At 41.9% G+C, this 19,347-nt stretch overlaps 1 protein-coding gene across 1 annotated transcript in view; it reads right to left on the reverse strand.

Annotated features, from left to right (window-relative positions):
- The window catches only part of SLC26A11 (solute carrier family 26 member 11), a 56,564-nt gene that overhangs the window by 18,387 nt on the left and 18,830 nt on the right, over positions 1-19,347 (reverse strand). Inside the window, exons 11-13 of the mRNA XM_036754707.1 lie at positions 19,082-19,142; positions 17,686-17,741; positions 3,519-3,659 (exon numbers count right to left, since the gene is read on the reverse strand). Of these exons, the coding sequence (XP_036610602.1) occupies positions 3,519-3,659; positions 17,686-17,741; positions 19,082-19,142 (258 nt within the window). The remainder of the gene's footprint in view (positions 1-3,518; positions 3,660-17,685; positions 17,742-19,081; positions 19,143-19,347) is intronic.

Here is a 19,347-nt window from a genome sequence, read left to right on the forward strand (position 1 = left end):
CCTTCTGCAGAGCTAGGGGGGAGATTTACATATACTATCAGGCTAGGGTGATAATGTTGGTTGGATTTGCTAAAGTGCTTTTTTTTAAACCTTCCTTTTCTATTCTTTGTTAGAAAGGTAACCAGTCTGTGGTACTGTGGAGGGCCAGGCTAGCTCATTCATTCTCTCCACTTCCCTCAAGAGAAAGGAACAGAATGGAATCCTCTGAGACTTATACTATTTTTATCCATTAGCAACCACAAAGGCAGGACCTTCTCTTCTATTTATTCCTGATCACTCCCTCCCTTCTGGTGAGGGAAGGGGTGAAGAAGATGCATTTTGCCTCTATGACCCACTTTCTTCTCTCCCTCCCCCCTCATTTTGGTTGTCAACCTTAGTGTTGGGGATTTAATAAGCCACACTCAGATCACATATCTGACTCAGTAATCTACAGGCAATGGCCCTAGATTCAGTTTTAAAACTCTTGTCTAGAGAAGTTTATAAAATGATAAATTATTACAGTTAATAAAACACAATAAGCTCATTGTGCATCCAATTTGGGATCTTCTAACAACTAGCCAGAGACCAGGATCTCTGCTCTATGTTATAAAGGAAGATCTAGGTCATCTAACAATCAGTCCTTCCTGTTTACACACTCTGTACATGTAGAACAATTTACATCAGTTCCATCCTTTATCTAGAGAAAGACAGATTTAACGTACTATTGAAACAGTAGGAATCAGCTTGAAAGCAAACTAGGAGCTTTGGATCTAAACTTCTGCCCCACTGGATGGGGAACAGAAAGGGGAAAAGAAAAGGGAAGGGGAGGAGACACTGTCCCAGCCACTTGAATTCTGAGTCAGGGAAAGGCACCTTAATGGCTGGGCTTGCCTCTCATGCTAGTCACTATTGTCCTGCCTCTCCCCAGTAGATGAGGACTCTGGCCTCCCTGGCGGAACCTGCACATACTCAAAACCATTCTCTGTCTCTGCCATCTACCTGTCTGTGTGTCTCCCCAGACTCCTGTTATAGACTAGTTCTGGGGCCTTGAGGCCACATGTGGCCCTCTAGGTCCTCAAGTGTGGCCCTTTGAATCCAAACTTCACAGAATAAATCCCCTAAATAAAAGGATTTGGTCTGTAAAACTTGGACTCAGTCAAAAGGCCACACCTAAGGACCTAGAAGGCCACATATGGTCTCGGAGCTGCAGGTTTCCTACCCTTGGACTAGTTTAAAACTTCTTTGAGTCAATGTAATGTCCTCATGTCTCTCCTAGGCGCTGAAGACCATGCTTTTCCTTGAGGTACTGGACTCTCCTTCCTAGAATACTTAGCTGGCATTCAAGTTCCTGGCCTCATGAGGCCTTCAGCACCATCTCAGCCCTACCAATGGAGGTGTTTCAAAAGGGTTGGCTCATAGGGATGGGAAGCAGGGAGGGGTATATACAGAAATGAAAAGAAAATAAAAACAAAAGATAATTTAAAATTTTTGTTTAGTCAATGCTTGTTTTCTAGGTCATAAAGGAGTTTCCTCCCTCTAAGTTTAAAATGAAATTTAAATATCATCCCATCCCATCTTCTTCCTTTCCTTTGTCTTTACTTGTTAAATATTCTAAGAATTCTAAAGAACACACGCACACACACACACACACACACACACACATACACACCCCAGAAATTGGCAGAAGTAGCTAGTTATCTTCCAAGGAAACCAGCATGCATACAGGTAAATGGAGAGGCCAGTAGTGGTGAAGAAGAGGGTCACACCAGAGAAGCCAGTATGAACTCAGCTAACCCAGGTGGAAGTCAGAGGGAAGCATGACAAGAACCACAGCAGGGAAGCAAGTTTGAGCTCCAACCAACAGAAATCAAACCAACTACCCAGTGGTCTGAGGAAGTGGTGAGGGCATTGGGGAGGAGGGTATCCACAAGTCATTGCAAACTCTAATAATCAGGGACCCAAAGCCAGATTCCCAACAACACTGGCCTGTCACAACAAAAGCGAGGACAGAGCCAGCTGCCATGGATTACTGCATCTTCATTCATTCTTTGTGAAGCTGTGAAATGTTCCAATCATTCTGGAAAGCAATTTGGAGCTAGCCCCCCCAAAATTCAATAAACTAGGTTTATACCCTGAAAAAGATCAAAGACAGAGTGAAAAGACCCACATATCAAAAATATTTATAGCAGTTCTTTGTTTGCAGTTCTTTACTATAACAAAAAGCTGGTGCCCATCAATTGGGGAATGGCTGAACAACTCATAGTAAATGAGCATAATGGAATATTATGGTAATATATGAAATGTCATAAGGGATGGATTCAGGTGTACCTTAGAGGACTTGTATAAAATGATGCAGAGTGAATAAATAGAACCAGGAGAACAATACACATAATGGCTACACCACTGAAGGAAAACACCAGTGAGAGACTTAAGACCCATGATCATCACAATGGCCAGTCATGACTCCACGTGACTGATGGTGAGTCATACTTTCCACATCTTGGCAGAGAGATGATGATCTAGCTGTACAGAGTACAGGGTGAAACATACATTTCTAGACATGGCCATTATGTGAATTGATTATAAGGGAGGGATTTTCTATTTCTTTTCTTATGTCTCAATGTGCAACTTGAGTTTGTCACCTCTCTGTTAGGTGGTGGGTAGCACGATTCATGGATCCTTTGGTCATTGTACTGATCAGAGTTCTTTGGGGGGGGGGAAGGGGCGTGGCAGCAATTAGGGAAAAGTGACTTGCCTAAGGTCACATAGCTAGCAAGTGTCTGAGTCCAGATTTGCTCTCAGGTTCTCCTGACTTCAGGGCCACTGCTCTACCTACTGTGCCACCTAGCTGCCCCCTGATTAGAGCTCTTAAGTCTTTCTAAGTTGTTTGTCTTTATGATGGAGTTATTATATAAATTGTTCTCTTGGTTCCTCTCACTTAACTCTGGATCACTTTATACAAGTCTTCCCAAGTTTCTATGAACCCACCCCTTTGGTCATTTCTTATAGCACAATAATGTTCCATTATATTCATTTATCATAACTTATTCACCTGTTTCCCAACTGGGGGGCAGCCCTTTAGTTTCCAGCTCCTTGCTGCTATGAAGATAACTGCTATGAATTTTATACATGTGAATTCTTTTCCAGTTCTTATCTCTTTGAGGTATGGGCCTAGCCCTTTTGAAAAATGCTCATAAGTACTGGCCCAAAGGCAGGTGCCTTTGGCCTAAAGTCAGGGCAAGAGAGGGATGGATGGGGTAGAAGAGAGTACCTGAAGGGCCACATGCTAATTAGAATTGCTAAGGATCCACTAAGAGTGGGTCATGCCCACAGAATGTTGAGCTCTCTTCTTACCATTTCCTGGTAGGACTCTATCATGCAAATCCCTTCCCCATACAAGTTCCCTGCTTACAACAGCTTCCTGGTGACCCTCTGGAACTCTGAACCACTAGGTCCCAGTCCTGATCTGGTACAAACTCTAGTGTAATCTTGATCCCCATACCTATAATTGATTTAGCAAAGAGAGTAGAAATACATACTTTTCACATGCCAGACCATCCATAAGATTTTGGCATCAAACAGGGGGGCTACGGCTGTAATGATGACAGCAGCCAGAGCAGCCTTGGGAATATAGTAGAAAAGTGGAGTCAAGTAAGCGAGAGATAACATGACCAGGACTCCTAGGGAGACAAGAGAGTGAAAATAAAACAGACTGAATACACTGAGACAAAATAAACGTGATTCTAAGTCAGCAGGTGAAGATTCCAGAGGCTAGGACCCAGAATCACAGACCTCAGGGGCCAGTTAGCCCAACCCACACACGCCAAAGGAATTTCTGCTGTAACGCACCTGAAAAGGGGTTAGCCACCCTCTGCTTGAAGACTTTTACCTCCACCTCTGAAGGTAACCCGTTCCATTTTTAGACAACACCAATAGGATGTTTTCTTTGTTGTTGCTGTTCAATTGAGCAGTCATGTCTGACTCTTTGTGACCTCATGTAATATCAGTTAAGTTGGGACTTTCTTACTGTTTTAAAATGATTAAGTGTCTTTGATTGAGCCTTACTAGGTGCAAAGCCCCAGGCCCAAACCCCTAGCTACTAGATGCTAAACCTATGTGGGTGTGAAGGCCTCAGGGTCCTAAGGGGAGTTGCTAAGACCAGAGCCAATAGTAGGAGCCTGAGTTCTGGTCGCTCAGATGACATTTGATGATGGCTAAAGAGTGTATAAAAAGAGAGAATGGAGCTATTTGCTTGTGGCTCTCACCTTTGGAGGTGTGTTGACATGGAGACTCTGGACAGCTGTAGTTAAGAGCACTCCAGCTTGTAAAGCCGGATGTTGGGACTCTGTTAAACCCTGGTAACTATGCATTGAGATTTGAATCAGACAAGGTCTGTCTGTTGATGTTTGTAATTTGTTTGTCTTTGCTCTGAAGGTCAGGGTGCTGGCTTTTTCCCCTGAACTAAGTGAATGATATTTGTATGTTGGATTAAAGTGAGATTGTTAACCCCCTAATGTTACTTTCCTTAGTAAAGCAGATCAAAAGAACCTGTGTTGGCAGCTTTCTGTGTGCTGGTTGTTGGTGGGTCTTACACCCTTACAGCAGCTGCTAGGAGATTGTTCCTATGCCCCATGGGGTCCATGGGTTTTCTTGGCAAAGATAGTGAAGTGGTTTCTCCATTTCCTTCTCCAGTGGATCCAGTGGATCCTTTTATCAGGCAATCAGAGGTTAAGTGACTTTCCCAGGGTCACACATTTAGGAAGTATCTGAGGCTAGATGTTAACTCTGGTCTTCCTGACTCCAAGCCCAGTGCTCTAACCACTGAGCAATCAGCTGCCTTTTTTTTTTAATAACATCAAGCTGAAAGTAGTCTCTTTACAACTTCCAATGAATGCTGTTGCTTCAACCTCTGGGGGAGCAAATTAGACCAAATTTAATTTCTCCTCACATGACAACCCTTCAAATATTTAAAGACAGACAGCTCTTATGTTCTTGAGTCATCTCTTCTCAGGACTAAGCATGCCCAATTCTTTCATCCCATCTTCATATGACAAGGATTCAAAGTCTGGATGGTGAAGGGCCATCTCCCTTTATACAATCCCTGGCTTATCAATGTCCTTCTTAAACTGCGTGGCCCAGAACTAAACATCGTACTTCAGATGATGTCTGACAAGGGGAGAGTACAGTGTGCCCTTTCTCCACCTCTCTTAATGCAGCCCAAGACCATAATAGCTTTCCTGACTGACTGTAACCAGAATGGCCTTTGTTTTCTTTGAATGACTCAGCTTGCCTCATTGGGCTTCCCTGGACACTGTGGCTTGCTCTTCCGGGGCAGGAGGCCCGGGGAGCATGCCGGGAAGCAGACAACTTCCTGTGTGATGAGTCATGGGGCTGGCTGAGGGGAGGTGTTAACGGCTATGCTAGGGGGAGGGGCCAACTCAAGAACCAATCAGCCCTGGTCATTCGGGCGGAGCTTGATGATGTCAAAAACCCTATAAGAGGGGAGAGGACAGCTTGAAGATTCTTCTTTTCCTTTTCCGGTTGGAGCCAGCGACAGTTACGACAGTTACGTCAGTTACAGCCACAGCTGAAGCAGGAGCTGCCAGTAGCAGAGCTGACCTATGGGAGGAAGCTGAACAAAGACTTCAGGCCATTACAGAGGCAGTTACAGAGGCAGTTACGACAGTTACGTCAGTTACAGCCACAGCTGAAGCAGGAGCTGCCAGTAGCAGAGCTGACCTACGGGAGGAAGCTGAACAAAGACTTCAGGCCATTACAGAGGCAGTTACAGAGGCAGTTACGACAGTTACGTCAGTTACAGACACAGACACAGCTGAGGCAGGAGCTGCCAGTAGCAGAGCTGATCTACGGGAGGAAGCTGAACAAAGACTTCAGGCCAGTGGGTAATCTTATTACCATCGAGGGGGAAGCATGATTTTGCTTTACGCAATCATGCTTCTCTGTAGCCTCCTGGTTACTCTTGCAAGGCGTACTTATTGGGCCTGGAAGATTTTGATCAACATATCAAAATGGGGCTTCTGGTTCATGGGTTGGTTACTGTGGAGCCTAAATAAATGTTTTGATTCTTCTGCCTTCTACTTTGAGAGTTTCTTATATCCGGCGGTTCCGAACCTTTCAGACATGTTTATGATCCTCTTTGAGATTATAAACTCTGCCCTCCTGATACATTTGGCGTCACGAACAGGATCGCTAGGTATAAGATCTCTATTTAGAAGCAGAACAATTTCAGAGGAAGAGATGAATATCCCAGGATGGGAGGATCCATTTTATTCCTCCCTAGCAAAAGAATTGGCTAAAAAAGCTGGACCCTGTGAAAACTGGGAACCAAGGCTACGGAGAGGAGATCCTAGGGATTTGGAAAAGTGTTTACGAGAAGTTGGGATTCAGTCAGGGGCATCACTATCTAGGCAAAGCTGGATAGTGTTATCAGCCTACCGGCTAGTATACGAAAGATTGAGATTAAGTGAAAGACATGGGGGCACTCCTACCCCACAGGAAGAAGGGGAATCTCAGATAGCAGAAGACCAAACTGACTCAAATGAGAACTTTTCTATTAATGTGGCTAAGAGCAACAGGAGACCAAAAAAGCCCAGAGTGCATTTCAACCCAGCCCAGAAAGAGCCTGACTGCCTGCTTCGTCCTAGCCATGGTGGCAGAGGAAGTGAGTGGGGAGAGAATGAGACAATGTTAGGGGCTGAGGCACAAAACACTACTGGGGTTCAGGATGTGCCTCACACAGAGAATAGGAGATGGTTAAATGATCAGACAAGGGCTCGACCCATACAAAGGAGGAAGACAGAAACCCGAGGTGAAGATTCAGTTACAAGGGAAATTCAGGAAGATTTCTCACCGCAAGAGGTCACAGATATTTTGAGTAGATTCAGCCAAAGAATAGGAGAACCATTGATATCTTGGATGGTAAGACTCAGTGATCAAGGGGCCGGTGGAATATCAGTAGATGGGACAGACTGCATGAGATTCATAGGTATCAGCCATGATCCTCTAGTTCAACAAGCTTTTAGGGAACATCATCAGCAAGGAGATGGTGATAGCAGGACTACTCTGTTGGCATTAGCCGCTGTGGGATGCAATAAGAGATATGCTACTGATTCTATGTGGCCCACTGAGCACAGACCCTGGTATTCACTTAGAGATTGTATCATGAGACTAAAGGAGGAGGTAATGAAGACTGCCATTATGACAGGAACTGCAGACAAATATTACAATGATTCAATGGAACTGCCTCATAGGAATTTAATAATTAGGACAGCTCCCCCTGCTTATAAACAACTAATTTTGAATTTATTACTTGGAGAAGTAGGGAGCCGTCTTACAACAGTGATAAATAAGATTTTACAGTTATATGACTTAGGTGACTGGGGAAGGGATAGATCTCCTCAAGAGAGAAGGGTGAATAACCAGCAAACTTGGCGCCAAAGGAGAGTAACAAGGAAAGAAATGTTTACTGCTTTATTGAGAGCAGGAGTAGGTTTTGAAATGATAGATGGAATTCCAACCAATGAATTATATAGAATGTACAGAGATAAAGGCCTTGATAACAGGAGAGATAGGGAAATCAGAACTGCTCCTGCAAATGCTACAGATGTTGAACCTTCATACCCAAGTGAATCACATGAAAGGGAATACTAGGGAACAGGCCAGGCCCCAGCCCAAATTAAGGAAATACACAGGCTGGATTGTAGACCTCACATTAACTTGACCATATATTGGAAAAATGGGTCAAGTATGGTAACTGAGGCATTAATAGATACTGGGGCCGAGGCCACCCTTATTTATGGAAATCCAGACAAGTTCAGCCATGGAACTCCTATTACCATTACAGGACTAGGAGGGACTGAAATATCAGCCAGACAAGTTAAATTGATGATGAAAATTGGACAGTTGCCCAAGAAAGAATATAGTGTGGTTATTGTGCCTATTCCTGAATACATCATTGGAATAGACATTTTGAAGGGTATGACCTTAAATTTACCTGAAGGGAAATACCAATTTGCTGTGAGGAAAATAGGCATTAATGCAGTCTTAGTGGGGAAAATCAAGATGGATCCAATCACTTTGCCCGAACCTTCTGAAGTAATTACTTTGAGGCAATATCGTGTGCCAGGTGGGCAAGATGAAATTGCCAACACTATAAGAGAATGTGTTGAGGCAGGAGTGTTAGTCCCTACAACTACTCAATGGAACAACCCTGTCTGGCCAGTCCGAAAGTCAGATGGAACATGGAGGATGACAGTAGATTATAGACAGCTGAACAAAGTGACTCCTCCCTTGTATGCTGCTGTCCCAGACACAGTTACTTTAATAGAGAGAATACAAAAACGTGAAGGGACTTGGTATGCAGTTATTGATTTGGCCAATGCCTTCTTTACAATCCCAATAGACCCCAAGCAATGGAATCAGTTTGCTTTTACTTGGCAAGGCCGACAGTATACATTTACACGCCTGCCGCAAGGATATATTCATAGCCCAACTATTTGCCACAGGATTGTAGCTGAACATTTGGATGAATTAAAGTTACCTGGTGTACAGCTTACACATTACATAGATGACATCATGATACAGGGAAAGAATATAAAGGAGGTGGAGGAGAGTTTAGCATTATTAATTGACCATATGAAAAGCAAAGGATGGGAAATCAACCCCGCAAAGGTTCAAGGGCCAGCTCAAACTGTAAAATTCTTGGGGATACAGTGGAATAGAGGACTGCGAGAAATTCTCCCACAAGCTCGACAAAAAATCCAGGATTTTCCCACCCCTACCAATAAGAAAGAGGCCCAAAAGTTCATAGGGCTGTTTGGTTATTGGAGACACCACATCCCACATTTGGGACAGATTTTAAAACCCTTGTATAAAGTCACCAGAAAGAAATATGAATTTGACTGGGGACTTGAACAAAGTAGAGCTTTTGAGGAAGCAAAGGCTGCTATTCAATTAGCTCTAGACTTATGGCCTATGCAAAATGGGCCAGTGGAGTTACAAGTGACTGTACAAGATGACTATGCAAATTGGAGTCTGTGGCAAAAACAACAAAGCCGAAGTGTACCTTTAGGCTTTTGGTCAAGGAAACTGCCCTCATCTGGAGTGCAATATACACCTTTTGAGAAGCAGCTGTTAGCTGCATATTGGGCTTTAGTAGAAACTGAGCAACTAACTCTGGGTCATGAAGTGGTATTAAGGCCTGGAATTCCAATTATGACTTGGGTAATGAGTACCCCAGCTTCTCACAGAATTGGACATGCACAAGAGGCAAGCATAATCAAATGGAAGTGGTATATTCAGAATAGGTCCAGAGCAGGCAAAAATGGAGTTTCTGCTCTACATGAATCTGTGGCGAACATTGATACTGAGAGCAATGAAAAGCCCCTTGAATCTAAGCAACAGATGGTACCATCCTTAGTGAAATGGAATAATGGATATGACGGACTAAATGAAGAACAGAAGAAACATGCTTGGTTTACTGATGGGACAGCAAAATATTTAGGACAGAAGAGACATTGGAAAGCAGTAGCCTATAACCCCTGTACGAGGAGAACTCTGGAAAGTTCTGGGATAGGTGGAAGTAGCCAATATGCTGAACTGATGGCAGTGCATCAGGCCATCAGAGCAGAGAAAGGAGGACAGTGTCATATATTTACTGACTCGTGGGCGGTAGCTAATGGATTAGCTACGTGGATGCCTATATGGAGGAATCAGAATTGGGAGATTCATGGCAAACAAGTTTGGGGTAAAGAGTTATGGGAAAATATATGGGACATGTCTTTGGTTACAGATCTGTCAGTTTTTCATGTTGATGCTCATGCAACCCTGACCACACCAGAACGTGAGTACAATGCACATGCGGATCGACTAGCAAAGATTGCTACTGAATGTATTGTCCCTACTCCGACTCCAACTGATGACCCAGCCTTAGCAAGATGGGTCCACCAGACTGCTGGCCATTTAGGGGTCCAGGCCACCCATCGATGGGCACAGGATCGAGGTATCAGTATTTCTCATGCGTTGTTAAAACAAATAACAGAGGAGTGTTGTATATGCCAATTAGAAAAAGAACGAACTCTTCCTAGGATAGTTACTGGAGAAATAGCAAGGGGAAAAGTTCCAGCCCAAATTTGGCAGATAGATTATATTGGCCCACTACCCCAGGATAAAGGATGTAAATATGTATGTACGTGTGTTGACACCTATTCCGGTGTACTAGTGGCTTGTCCTTATAAAGACGCAACTCAGAAAAACACCTGTAAAACTCTAGATATTGTAAGTTTATATTATGGAACCCCAATGCAGATTCAAAGTGACAATGGGTCACATTTCAAGGGCAAAGAAGTGAAAAGATATTGTGTGTTGAATAATATAGAATGGATATATCATATTCCATATTACCCACAAGCATCTGGGCTAATTGAAAGAATGAATGGATTGTTGAAAGAACAGCTGAGAAAATTAAGCTCAAATAATTCATATCGACATTGGAAGGATAATTTGTCTATTGCCTTACGTAATTTGAATAATAGACCCTTAGGGGGGAGTACACCTCTAGCCAGAATGATGACCCCAAATCTGCAGATCAGAGAACAGCAAACATGTGAGATCCAAAACATTGAATTTTGGACTGTGAGGGAAGATGTCCCACTACCAAGTCCAGGAACACCTGGTTCAGCAGGATATGATTTACATTGTATAGAGAATTTTAGGTTAAATAGGAAAGAGATAAGAAAAACCCCTACTGGAGTATGTATGAGAATCCCCAAGAATCATCTTGGATGGATATTACCTAAACCAGGATTAGCGGCTCAAGGAATACATGTATTGGCTGGAGTGATAGATTCTAATTATCAAAAAGAAATTGTTGTGACACTCCAGAATATGGGTAAAAAACCTGTACAATTTTGTAGAAATGATAGGATGGTTCAAGTCATTATTATCCCCTGTGAAAAAATACCCTTTGTGAAAACTGACCCTCCTCCCAAAATAACTACTAGAGGGGCAAAAGGGTCTTGCTCCATTGATAGAATAAAGTCAGGAGCTAAGGTATGGGTAAAACGGAAGCCAGATGATATTCCAAAGGCTGCAGAAGTTATAGCCCATGGGAAGGACAACACTGTAACAGTTGTCTATTCAGGGGAAAATAATTACCAAATCGTACCCCTGAACCATATATTTTACCGTGAATAGGTTATAATAATAGATTCACAGACTATTCTTTTTGTCCTTTGTTTTGGCTAACCTTGTTGCTAGTTTTGTTTCCTTCAGGCTTAAGCACCCTGCACTTTCCGGTGACTGCCTAAGCATGTAGCATTCTTGCAATTCCTGCCAGCTCGCTAAAGAAATGACCTCTGGAATGGGACTTTTTGGGGGCAGGGCCATCTCTACATCCAATTTCAGCATGAAGAAGCTATGGAAAATGAGACCTTCACCCCTCACCCCAAGATTTTGAGCCCCAATCGTTCAAGGGGGGTGGAAATGATGATAGTGTTCTGTTTACTTATTTTGTGTTATCCTTGCTGTGTTGTTTTATTGTTATGATATTATTGATCCTATGTAATGGATACAAGGATTTAGGGGTGGACATTTGAATTATTAATAATTATTTTGGGGATGATTGATTGAAGAGATTATTTTGCTGGGATCTAGGGGTGGATCGCATTTGAATCGTTAACCAATGTTTGGGAATGTCACTGAATGATATGTTTTGCTTTATAATGAATGATATGTTTTAGTTTCCTTTGTAATTGGATCACAATGTATGTTCTAGGATACATGGCTGATTAGATTATGTATCCTATAACAAGGGGTGGAGTGTAACCAGAATGGCCTTTGTTTTCTTTGAATGACTCAGCTTGCCTCATTGGGCTTCCCTGGACACTGTGGCTTGCTCTTCCGGGGCAGGAGGCCCGGGGAGCATGCCGGGAAGCAGACAACTTCCTGTGTGATGAGTCATGGGGCTGGCTGAGGGGAGGTGTTAACGGCTATGCTAGGGGGAGGGGCCAACTCAAGAACCAATCAGCCCTGGTCATTCGGGCGGAGCTTGATGATGTCAAAAACCCTATAAGAGGGGAGAGGACAGCTTGAAGATTCTTCTTTTCCTTTTCCGGTTGGAGCCAGCGACAGTTACGACAGTTACGTCAGTTACAGCCACAGCTGAAGCAGGAGCTGCCAGTAGCAGAGCTGACCTATGGGAGGAAGCTGAACAAAGACTTCAGGCCATTACAGAGGCAGTTACAGAGGCAGTTACGACAGTTACGTCAGTTACAGCCACAGCTGAAGCAGGAGCTGCCAGTAGCAGAGCTGACCTACGGGAGGAAGCTGAACAAAGACTTCAGGCCATTACAGAGGCAGTTACAGAGGCAGTTACGACAGTTACGTCAGTTACAGACACAGACACAGCTGAGGCAGGAGCTGCCAGTAGCAGAGCTGATCTACGGGAGGAAGCTGAACAAAGACTTCAGGCCAGTGGGTAATCTTATTACCATCGAGGGGGAAGCATGATTTTGCTTTACGCAATCATGCTTCTCTGTAGCCTCCTGGTTACTCTTGCAAGGCGTACTTATTGGGCCTGGAAGATTTTGATCAACATATCAAAATGGGGCTTCTGGTTCATGGGTTGGTTACTGTGGAGCCTAAATAAATGTTTTGATTCTTCTGCCTTCTACTTTGAGAGTTTCTTATATCCGGCGGTTCCGAACCTTTCAGACATGTTTATGATCCTCTTTGAGATTATAAACTCTGCCCTCCTGATACACTGACTCATAATGACCCGAAGCCCACTAAAATCTTCAGAACTTCTTCGGAACAACTACTGTCTAACCAAGGCTCTGCCATCTAATAATTAAGAAAACTGACATTTTTGTACCCATGTGTAAGACTTTATGTTATCCCTATGAAAGCTCATTTTATTAGGTTTGCCCCAATGCTATCCTGATTGTCATCCTTGGGTTAGCTAGCCTTCTGAGCTTGGTGTCATCTGCAGATTAATTAAATATTTTACTATCTATGCCTTTATCCAAGTCATTGATAAATATGTTAAACATAACAGGGACAAACATAGATCCCTTAGGAAATTTACCAGAGACCTCCTGTCTCCACTGATATTAAATCATAAAGAATTACTCTCTGAGTCCAGCTACTTCTGTTTCTTCCTTTCCTCTACCTCAAAAAATGACCTTGAGGTTTTAAAACAGATAAATCTTGCCTCCCAGGGATCATCACCCACAATGATGGAATGGAACTCTTGACTAAATTCCAGCAAGGGAAGACTAAACTTTTTCCCCCCATAAGAAAGTGATCAGATGGGGGTGACAAGAGAGCATCTAGTCAACAGGATGCACATCTTCATGGTAAGTTACAAACCCTTGGTGAGGAGATGGGCCATGGTAAGCCAGCATTAAAGCAGGGATAAAAGAAAGGTGAAAGAGAAAGGTTATATCCTTGAAGAAGTTTAGTACCTTCTACTTGACCACATGGAAGAAATGGTTTTTGATTCAGATTGTAAAGCTAATATAATAGGAATGCCAGACATCTGCTGGAAGTCCCATTCACCTAACCAGCAGGATAATGGATAAGTTCTTAAGTTGCCTTGCTGATAGTTTCACCTCTTAGAAAGCAGGAGATGCTGCTGTTCTGGATAAAGCAGAAGTAAAAGGACTGTGTCACCTTGGAGTTCACAATAGCAAAGACAAGGAATTCTAGGTACACCCAAGAAACTATAGGACAGCAAGTTGCAATGAATTTATACAATAAAGAGATAGAATTCTATGGCCTGAGATTCTGAAAGAGATCATAGAAAGAGACAGATGGAAAGTTCTCAGAAGTGAAATTCCGATGATAAAATTGTAAGTGATTAACAAGGGGGAAAAAGGGCATCTAAGAGAGGCTGATGTGGCTTCATAGGAAGCTCTATGACCATGTCAGATTTTAAAATAATAATAACAGATATAAAGTACTTCAAGATTTACAAAATGCTTTACATTTATTATCTCATTTGATCTCATAACAACTCTATAAGCTAGTAAGTATCACCAGGTCTCTACTGAGTTGGGGCAGTTGGATAGAGTGCCAGGCCTGGAGTCAGGAAGTATCATCTTCATGAATTAAAGTCTGGCCTCAGCCACTTACTATATGTGTGACCCTGGGCATGTCACTTAACCCTGTTTGCCACAGCTTCTCATCTGTAAAATGAGCTGGAGAAGGAGACAGCAAACCACTCCAGTATCTTTGCCAAGAAAATCCCAAATGGGGTCATGAAGAGTTGAACACAACTAAAACGTCTTAATAACTCTACTGACTTCAGGGCCAGCAATCATTCTACCACCTCACATTTTAAAAATTGTATAATTCAACAAGCATAATTCATTATGCACAAAAGGTGGAAGCAAGAGTGCAAAACCAAAGAAAAGTGAAAAAAAAATGGCTTCCTATAAAATAGCATTAGGAAGGCTAATCTTGAGAATGGGCTATGGCTATCAAAAATACCGAAGACAACAAAAAAGATCCTTTTGGCCATTTGTGGAGCCAAGATGAAGATCAAAAAGGGGCTAGGACCACTGCTTGGTGTAGCTAAGGTGATTATAAAAGATAACAGAAAGAAGGTAGAAATACTCAACTTCTATTTTGCTTCTGTTTTGTCTACCAAGGAGAAATTCCTATAGAAGTTGAAGAGCTATAAAACAAGCAACACAATGAAGAAACCACCTAGAAACTCTCACAACCAGAAGACACTTGATCTTCTTGCCAAGTAGACATATATGGCACTCAAGTGCAGCATAGGTTTAGAATATAAAAAATTTTGCAATATTTGTAAAATGAAGATGGTAAAAGATTATGAGCAACGTCATGTAATAAAAGATCAAGAAGCAGTAGAGGGAAAATGAAAAGCTTGCTGTGAGACCCATTTAAGCCAAATTTTTGCCAAGAGCAAAAAATGCATTAAACATGAAACTGACAGGAGGACAACAAACAGATAAAAAATGGAAAAGATCTATGAAGATTTACACAAAAAGTTTTCTTGGGGGCAGCTAGGTGGTGCAGAGAGTAGAGCAGCGGCCTTGGAGTCAGGAGGACCTGAGTTCAAATCTGACCTCAGACACTTGACACACTTACTAGCTGTGTGACCTTGGGCAAGTCACTCAATCTCAATTGCCCTGCCTTCCCCCCCTCCAAAAAAAAAGTTATTTTCTTCATTAATGGTAGGGAAGCTCACTAATACTGTAGAGGTATTATATGAGGAAGTAGAAATGGCATTAATGTAAAGGCAGGGAAAAAAGATGGGAAAGAGCAGCTGCATCAAGTGAACTATACACAAAGAAGGTTCATCTTGGAAGAAATAATTTTGAGTGTGTTGAAGGGTCAGTGCTCAGGATATGTGAAAGATATTCCAAACCAAATGTTTAGAAAGAATTACTAACACTATTACTACTGAAAAGTATATTTTTAAAACGATATTAGTAATTGCAAACCTATACCCCTACTTTCTCATTTCTATACATTTTTTATCCTCGTATTTCCAACATTCAAAGTTGATGCCACCTTAACTTCATTTTATTTCATAACATAGTTACCATAATGGTAGATCATCTTAATTTCACTGACAAAGTTTACTTGGAATCTAGGTTTCTAACAAAGTCTCTTATGATGACCTTATAGAAACAATATAGACGAAATAACGGTACAGTTGACTGGATTTGGAATTGGCTGAAAATCTGGTCTTAGTGTGGATTAATGAACCAGTGCAAACCTGGGGGAAAATCACTACTGTAGTCTTCATCTAGAACTCCATTTATATATATATGTGTGTGTGTGTGTGTGTGTGTGTGTGTGTGTGTGTGTGTGTATGTATATATATATATATATGTATGTATATATATAATATGTGTCTACACATACATACGTACAAACATACATATATATGAAGGTGACCAAGAGAAACCACAACCAACCTATGTGCCTACTCTCTCATCTATTCAAAATTTTTGAGGGCAATATATATGTGTTTGTGTGTGTATATGCATGTGTATGTATAAATATACATAAGTATATGTGTATGCACATGCACACACATACATACACACATCAGGGACTGTGATGTTAGGGTCTCACTTTCCAATGGAATAAAAGTTTGTTGAAATGCTTTTTTGCGAATCTTTTCCATTTTTCTTTTGTCTGTAGTCCTCCTTTTGCCTACACTATACTAATTATTTTCAAAAACTGAGAAAGAAAAAACACCATCAACTTCCACTTATGAGACAAATATAATCCTAATACCCAAACTAGGGAAAGATAAAGCAAAGCGAAAGAGCTATAAACCAATATCACAAGTAAATGTTAATTTAAAAAATGTTAAACAAAATCTTGGCAAAGGGAAAGTAGAAATAAATGTTGGGGGTAGAATTGTTTCTTTAAACAATCATTGAATGTTTCATAGGCAAATTCAACTTCAGTATAAGAAAGGACTTACTAAATAACTGGAATTGTGTCAAGCTGAAAAATTCTACCTTGGAAGGTAGGGAGTATCATTAGAGGTTTTCAAGTGGAGACTATGTAGATGGTGCAGTAGATAGAGTGTTGGGCCTGGAGTGAGGAAGACCTGAGTTCAAATCCAGCCTTAGATACTTCCTAGCTGTGTGATCCTGGGCAAGTCACTTAACCCTGTTTGCCTCGGTTTCCTCACCTGTAAAATGAGGATAATAATAGCACCTACCTCCCAGGGTTGGTGTGAGGATCAAATAAGTTAATAATTGTAAAGTGCTTAGTATAGTTCTTGGAACATAGTAAACGCAATGTAAACATTAACTATATAACATGGCATATATAACATATATAACATAGCTGACTATGTTATAGAAGGGTGTGATAGGCAGTATCCACCAGGGACCCCATCAGGAAGACTAGGTTAGGGTCCTCCATTTCTCCTCCTTCCCCCCAAAAAAATGTTTAAAAAAAAACCTGTTCTTGAGACTAGGGGCTAAGGTTCAAGTCACTGACACTGCCAGATTGCCAGCCAGCCCAAGACAGGAGTCACAGTCCTTCAGACTTAAGGGAATTCCCATAGCCTTAAGAGTCATTGCTCTCTGCCCTGCAGACCAGGTGAGTTTCTGTATGGAGATGAGGGAGGCCACATCTACCCAGCCAATATATCCTTGCTCAGTATCCTTATCATGCAATGGCTAAGTAAACCTCCTTTAAGTGTTTCGTGAGTAAAACCACTAAAAAAAGAATGTTGCAAAATTACAGGCAATAAACAAGGTCCAAAGGAGAAAGGTGGGAGGTCAAAAAATATGGAACATTGCATATACTTTCAGGGGTTGTTTAAACACACTGTTCAATTTTGCTGAGTTTTTTTTCTTTCTTCCTCTTTTTCTTTAAAAAATAAAGTCTGTTATAGGAGATGGCTCTCTGTGAAGGGGGAGGAGAGATACAGGGGAAATACGGCCAATACAAAAACAAATGTTATCAATAAAAAATTATTTTAAAAAATAACTTTTAAAAAATGTTCCCTGAGTTCTTCATTTTGTTCCAATCTTTATCCTGAACTACCAAACCAGCCTGAGTCAGCCTTAGTCTACAGCAAAAGCATTTCTTAGATGCCCTGCAAAATTTTCCCTTCCCTCAAGTATCGCTTGCTTACCAACGAAATGATGGATGAAGTGTCCCTGCCGGGGATTTCCTTACCTGTCACCAGTCCTCCTGCTGGAGTACATACCCCTGTCTGGGCATTTACTGCTGTCCTGCAAGGCAATTCAAACGCTTAATTACTATGGACTGTTGGAGGAAGGAGGATGCTTGGAGGTGGGGTATGGACTAGGAACTCTAAACTGAAAGTTATTTCTCCAGCCAGTTAAATGCTTGTTGAATTGAGCCAAGCTAAGTGCTAATTCTTAAAGAGAAAGATTCATTTGGTGGCTGAGGATTGAGAGGCAGAGAAAGAAGCTAGAGCCAGAACTCAAGAAAGAATGAATGAAAAAATTCTTATTAAGACTTTATTATTTGTCATATTGTGCTAAGCACTGAAAGTCCTTGAACCTAAAGAAGTTTTGGTTGTAACCAGGGGAAGACCAATGTGTGTGTGTGTGTGTGTGTGTGTGTGTGTGTGTGTGTGTATGTGTGTGTGTATGTGTGGTAGAATGGGGAGAAGGGGAGGGTCTAAGGAATTCTGGGAGTAGAGAGAAAAGACTTAGTGAAATAAAACCCAAGATCTTTGACCCTTGGAGTAACTCTCTTGGGCTGTCAACAAAAGAAGAACTCAAACTGGGATCCTAGATTAGCAGTAGGTTGGTATATTAGGGTGGAGGGTCTAGAAATTAAGATATTTAAGTCCCAGGGTAAGAAAGTGAGGAAAGGAAGAAGGTTGAAAACCAGTTTATCTATTATGCGAATCACATTAGAAGAATCTAATAAACACCCGCTATGGACTGTGAACCACAGGAGATAGAATAATACATTTATTTGGTTAAAAATTTATTTTTTTAAAAATTAAACATGTTATTAAAAATCGAGCAGCAATATAAGATTTAAGTAATAGTATATGACAATAAGAATGTGTTACAAAGCAATGCAAGATTAATTGGCAAAGGGAACATTCACATAATGAGGGCAAGAGCTCAGAAGTAGTAGACACCAATGTAGGCTAGAAGGTCTGAGGAGGCTTTCTAAAGAAGTTGGGATTTAAAATGATCGTGGATGTGTGGGTAGCATTTGGATATCCAAGAAAAACTAAAAGAGGAAAGGACAGAGGATGACATCCCAGAGAAAGAGAACACACAAAAGCAGCTGTGAGGGACGAGGTTGTGTCTCCCAACTCAGCCCCTACCACAGGACCTTGGCCACTTCTCTGTCCCTGCCATGTACCATCTCTGAAAATACTAAAATCTCGGCTGAGGGCTTGGCAGGCCTAAGTGACAAGCCTTCTACTTATCTTAAGAGCTGGGAGGTAATTCCCTAGGCTAGGGAGGGCAAGAGTGAGGACTGCTTGTCTTCAGGCCATGGAGTCCTCTGCTTGGCCAGAAAATAGGGCTGCGGGACCCACAACACTAGAGGCCAAAGGAAAAGTAGGGATCTGATTGCTCACCGTCCAAAGCTGCCTGTGACAGGGTAGGAAGAAACAAAGGAGCCCAATAAATTAGTGAGGCCTAAAAGAGAAGAGGGAGAGAACTTGGTTAGCAGAAGTAAGGAGCATCTCTAGAGGTAGAGGTGGGGTAGGGAAGTAACTGTGACTGGCCAAGAAGGTCAGGGCCAGGATATGGAGACAACAGTATCAAAGAAACTCAGTTCCATGAAAGCCATGGCCTTGGCCAAGACTCACCAGATAAAATTGTAATCTAGTTTTATTATTTA

Source organism: Trichosurus vulpecula, chromosome 4 (assembly GCF_011100635.1).
Source record: "Trichosurus vulpecula isolate mTriVul1 chromosome 4, mTriVul1.pri, whole genome shotgun sequence".
Taxonomy (NCBI): Eukaryota; Metazoa; Chordata; class Mammalia; order Diprotodontia; family Phalangeridae; genus Trichosurus; species Trichosurus vulpecula.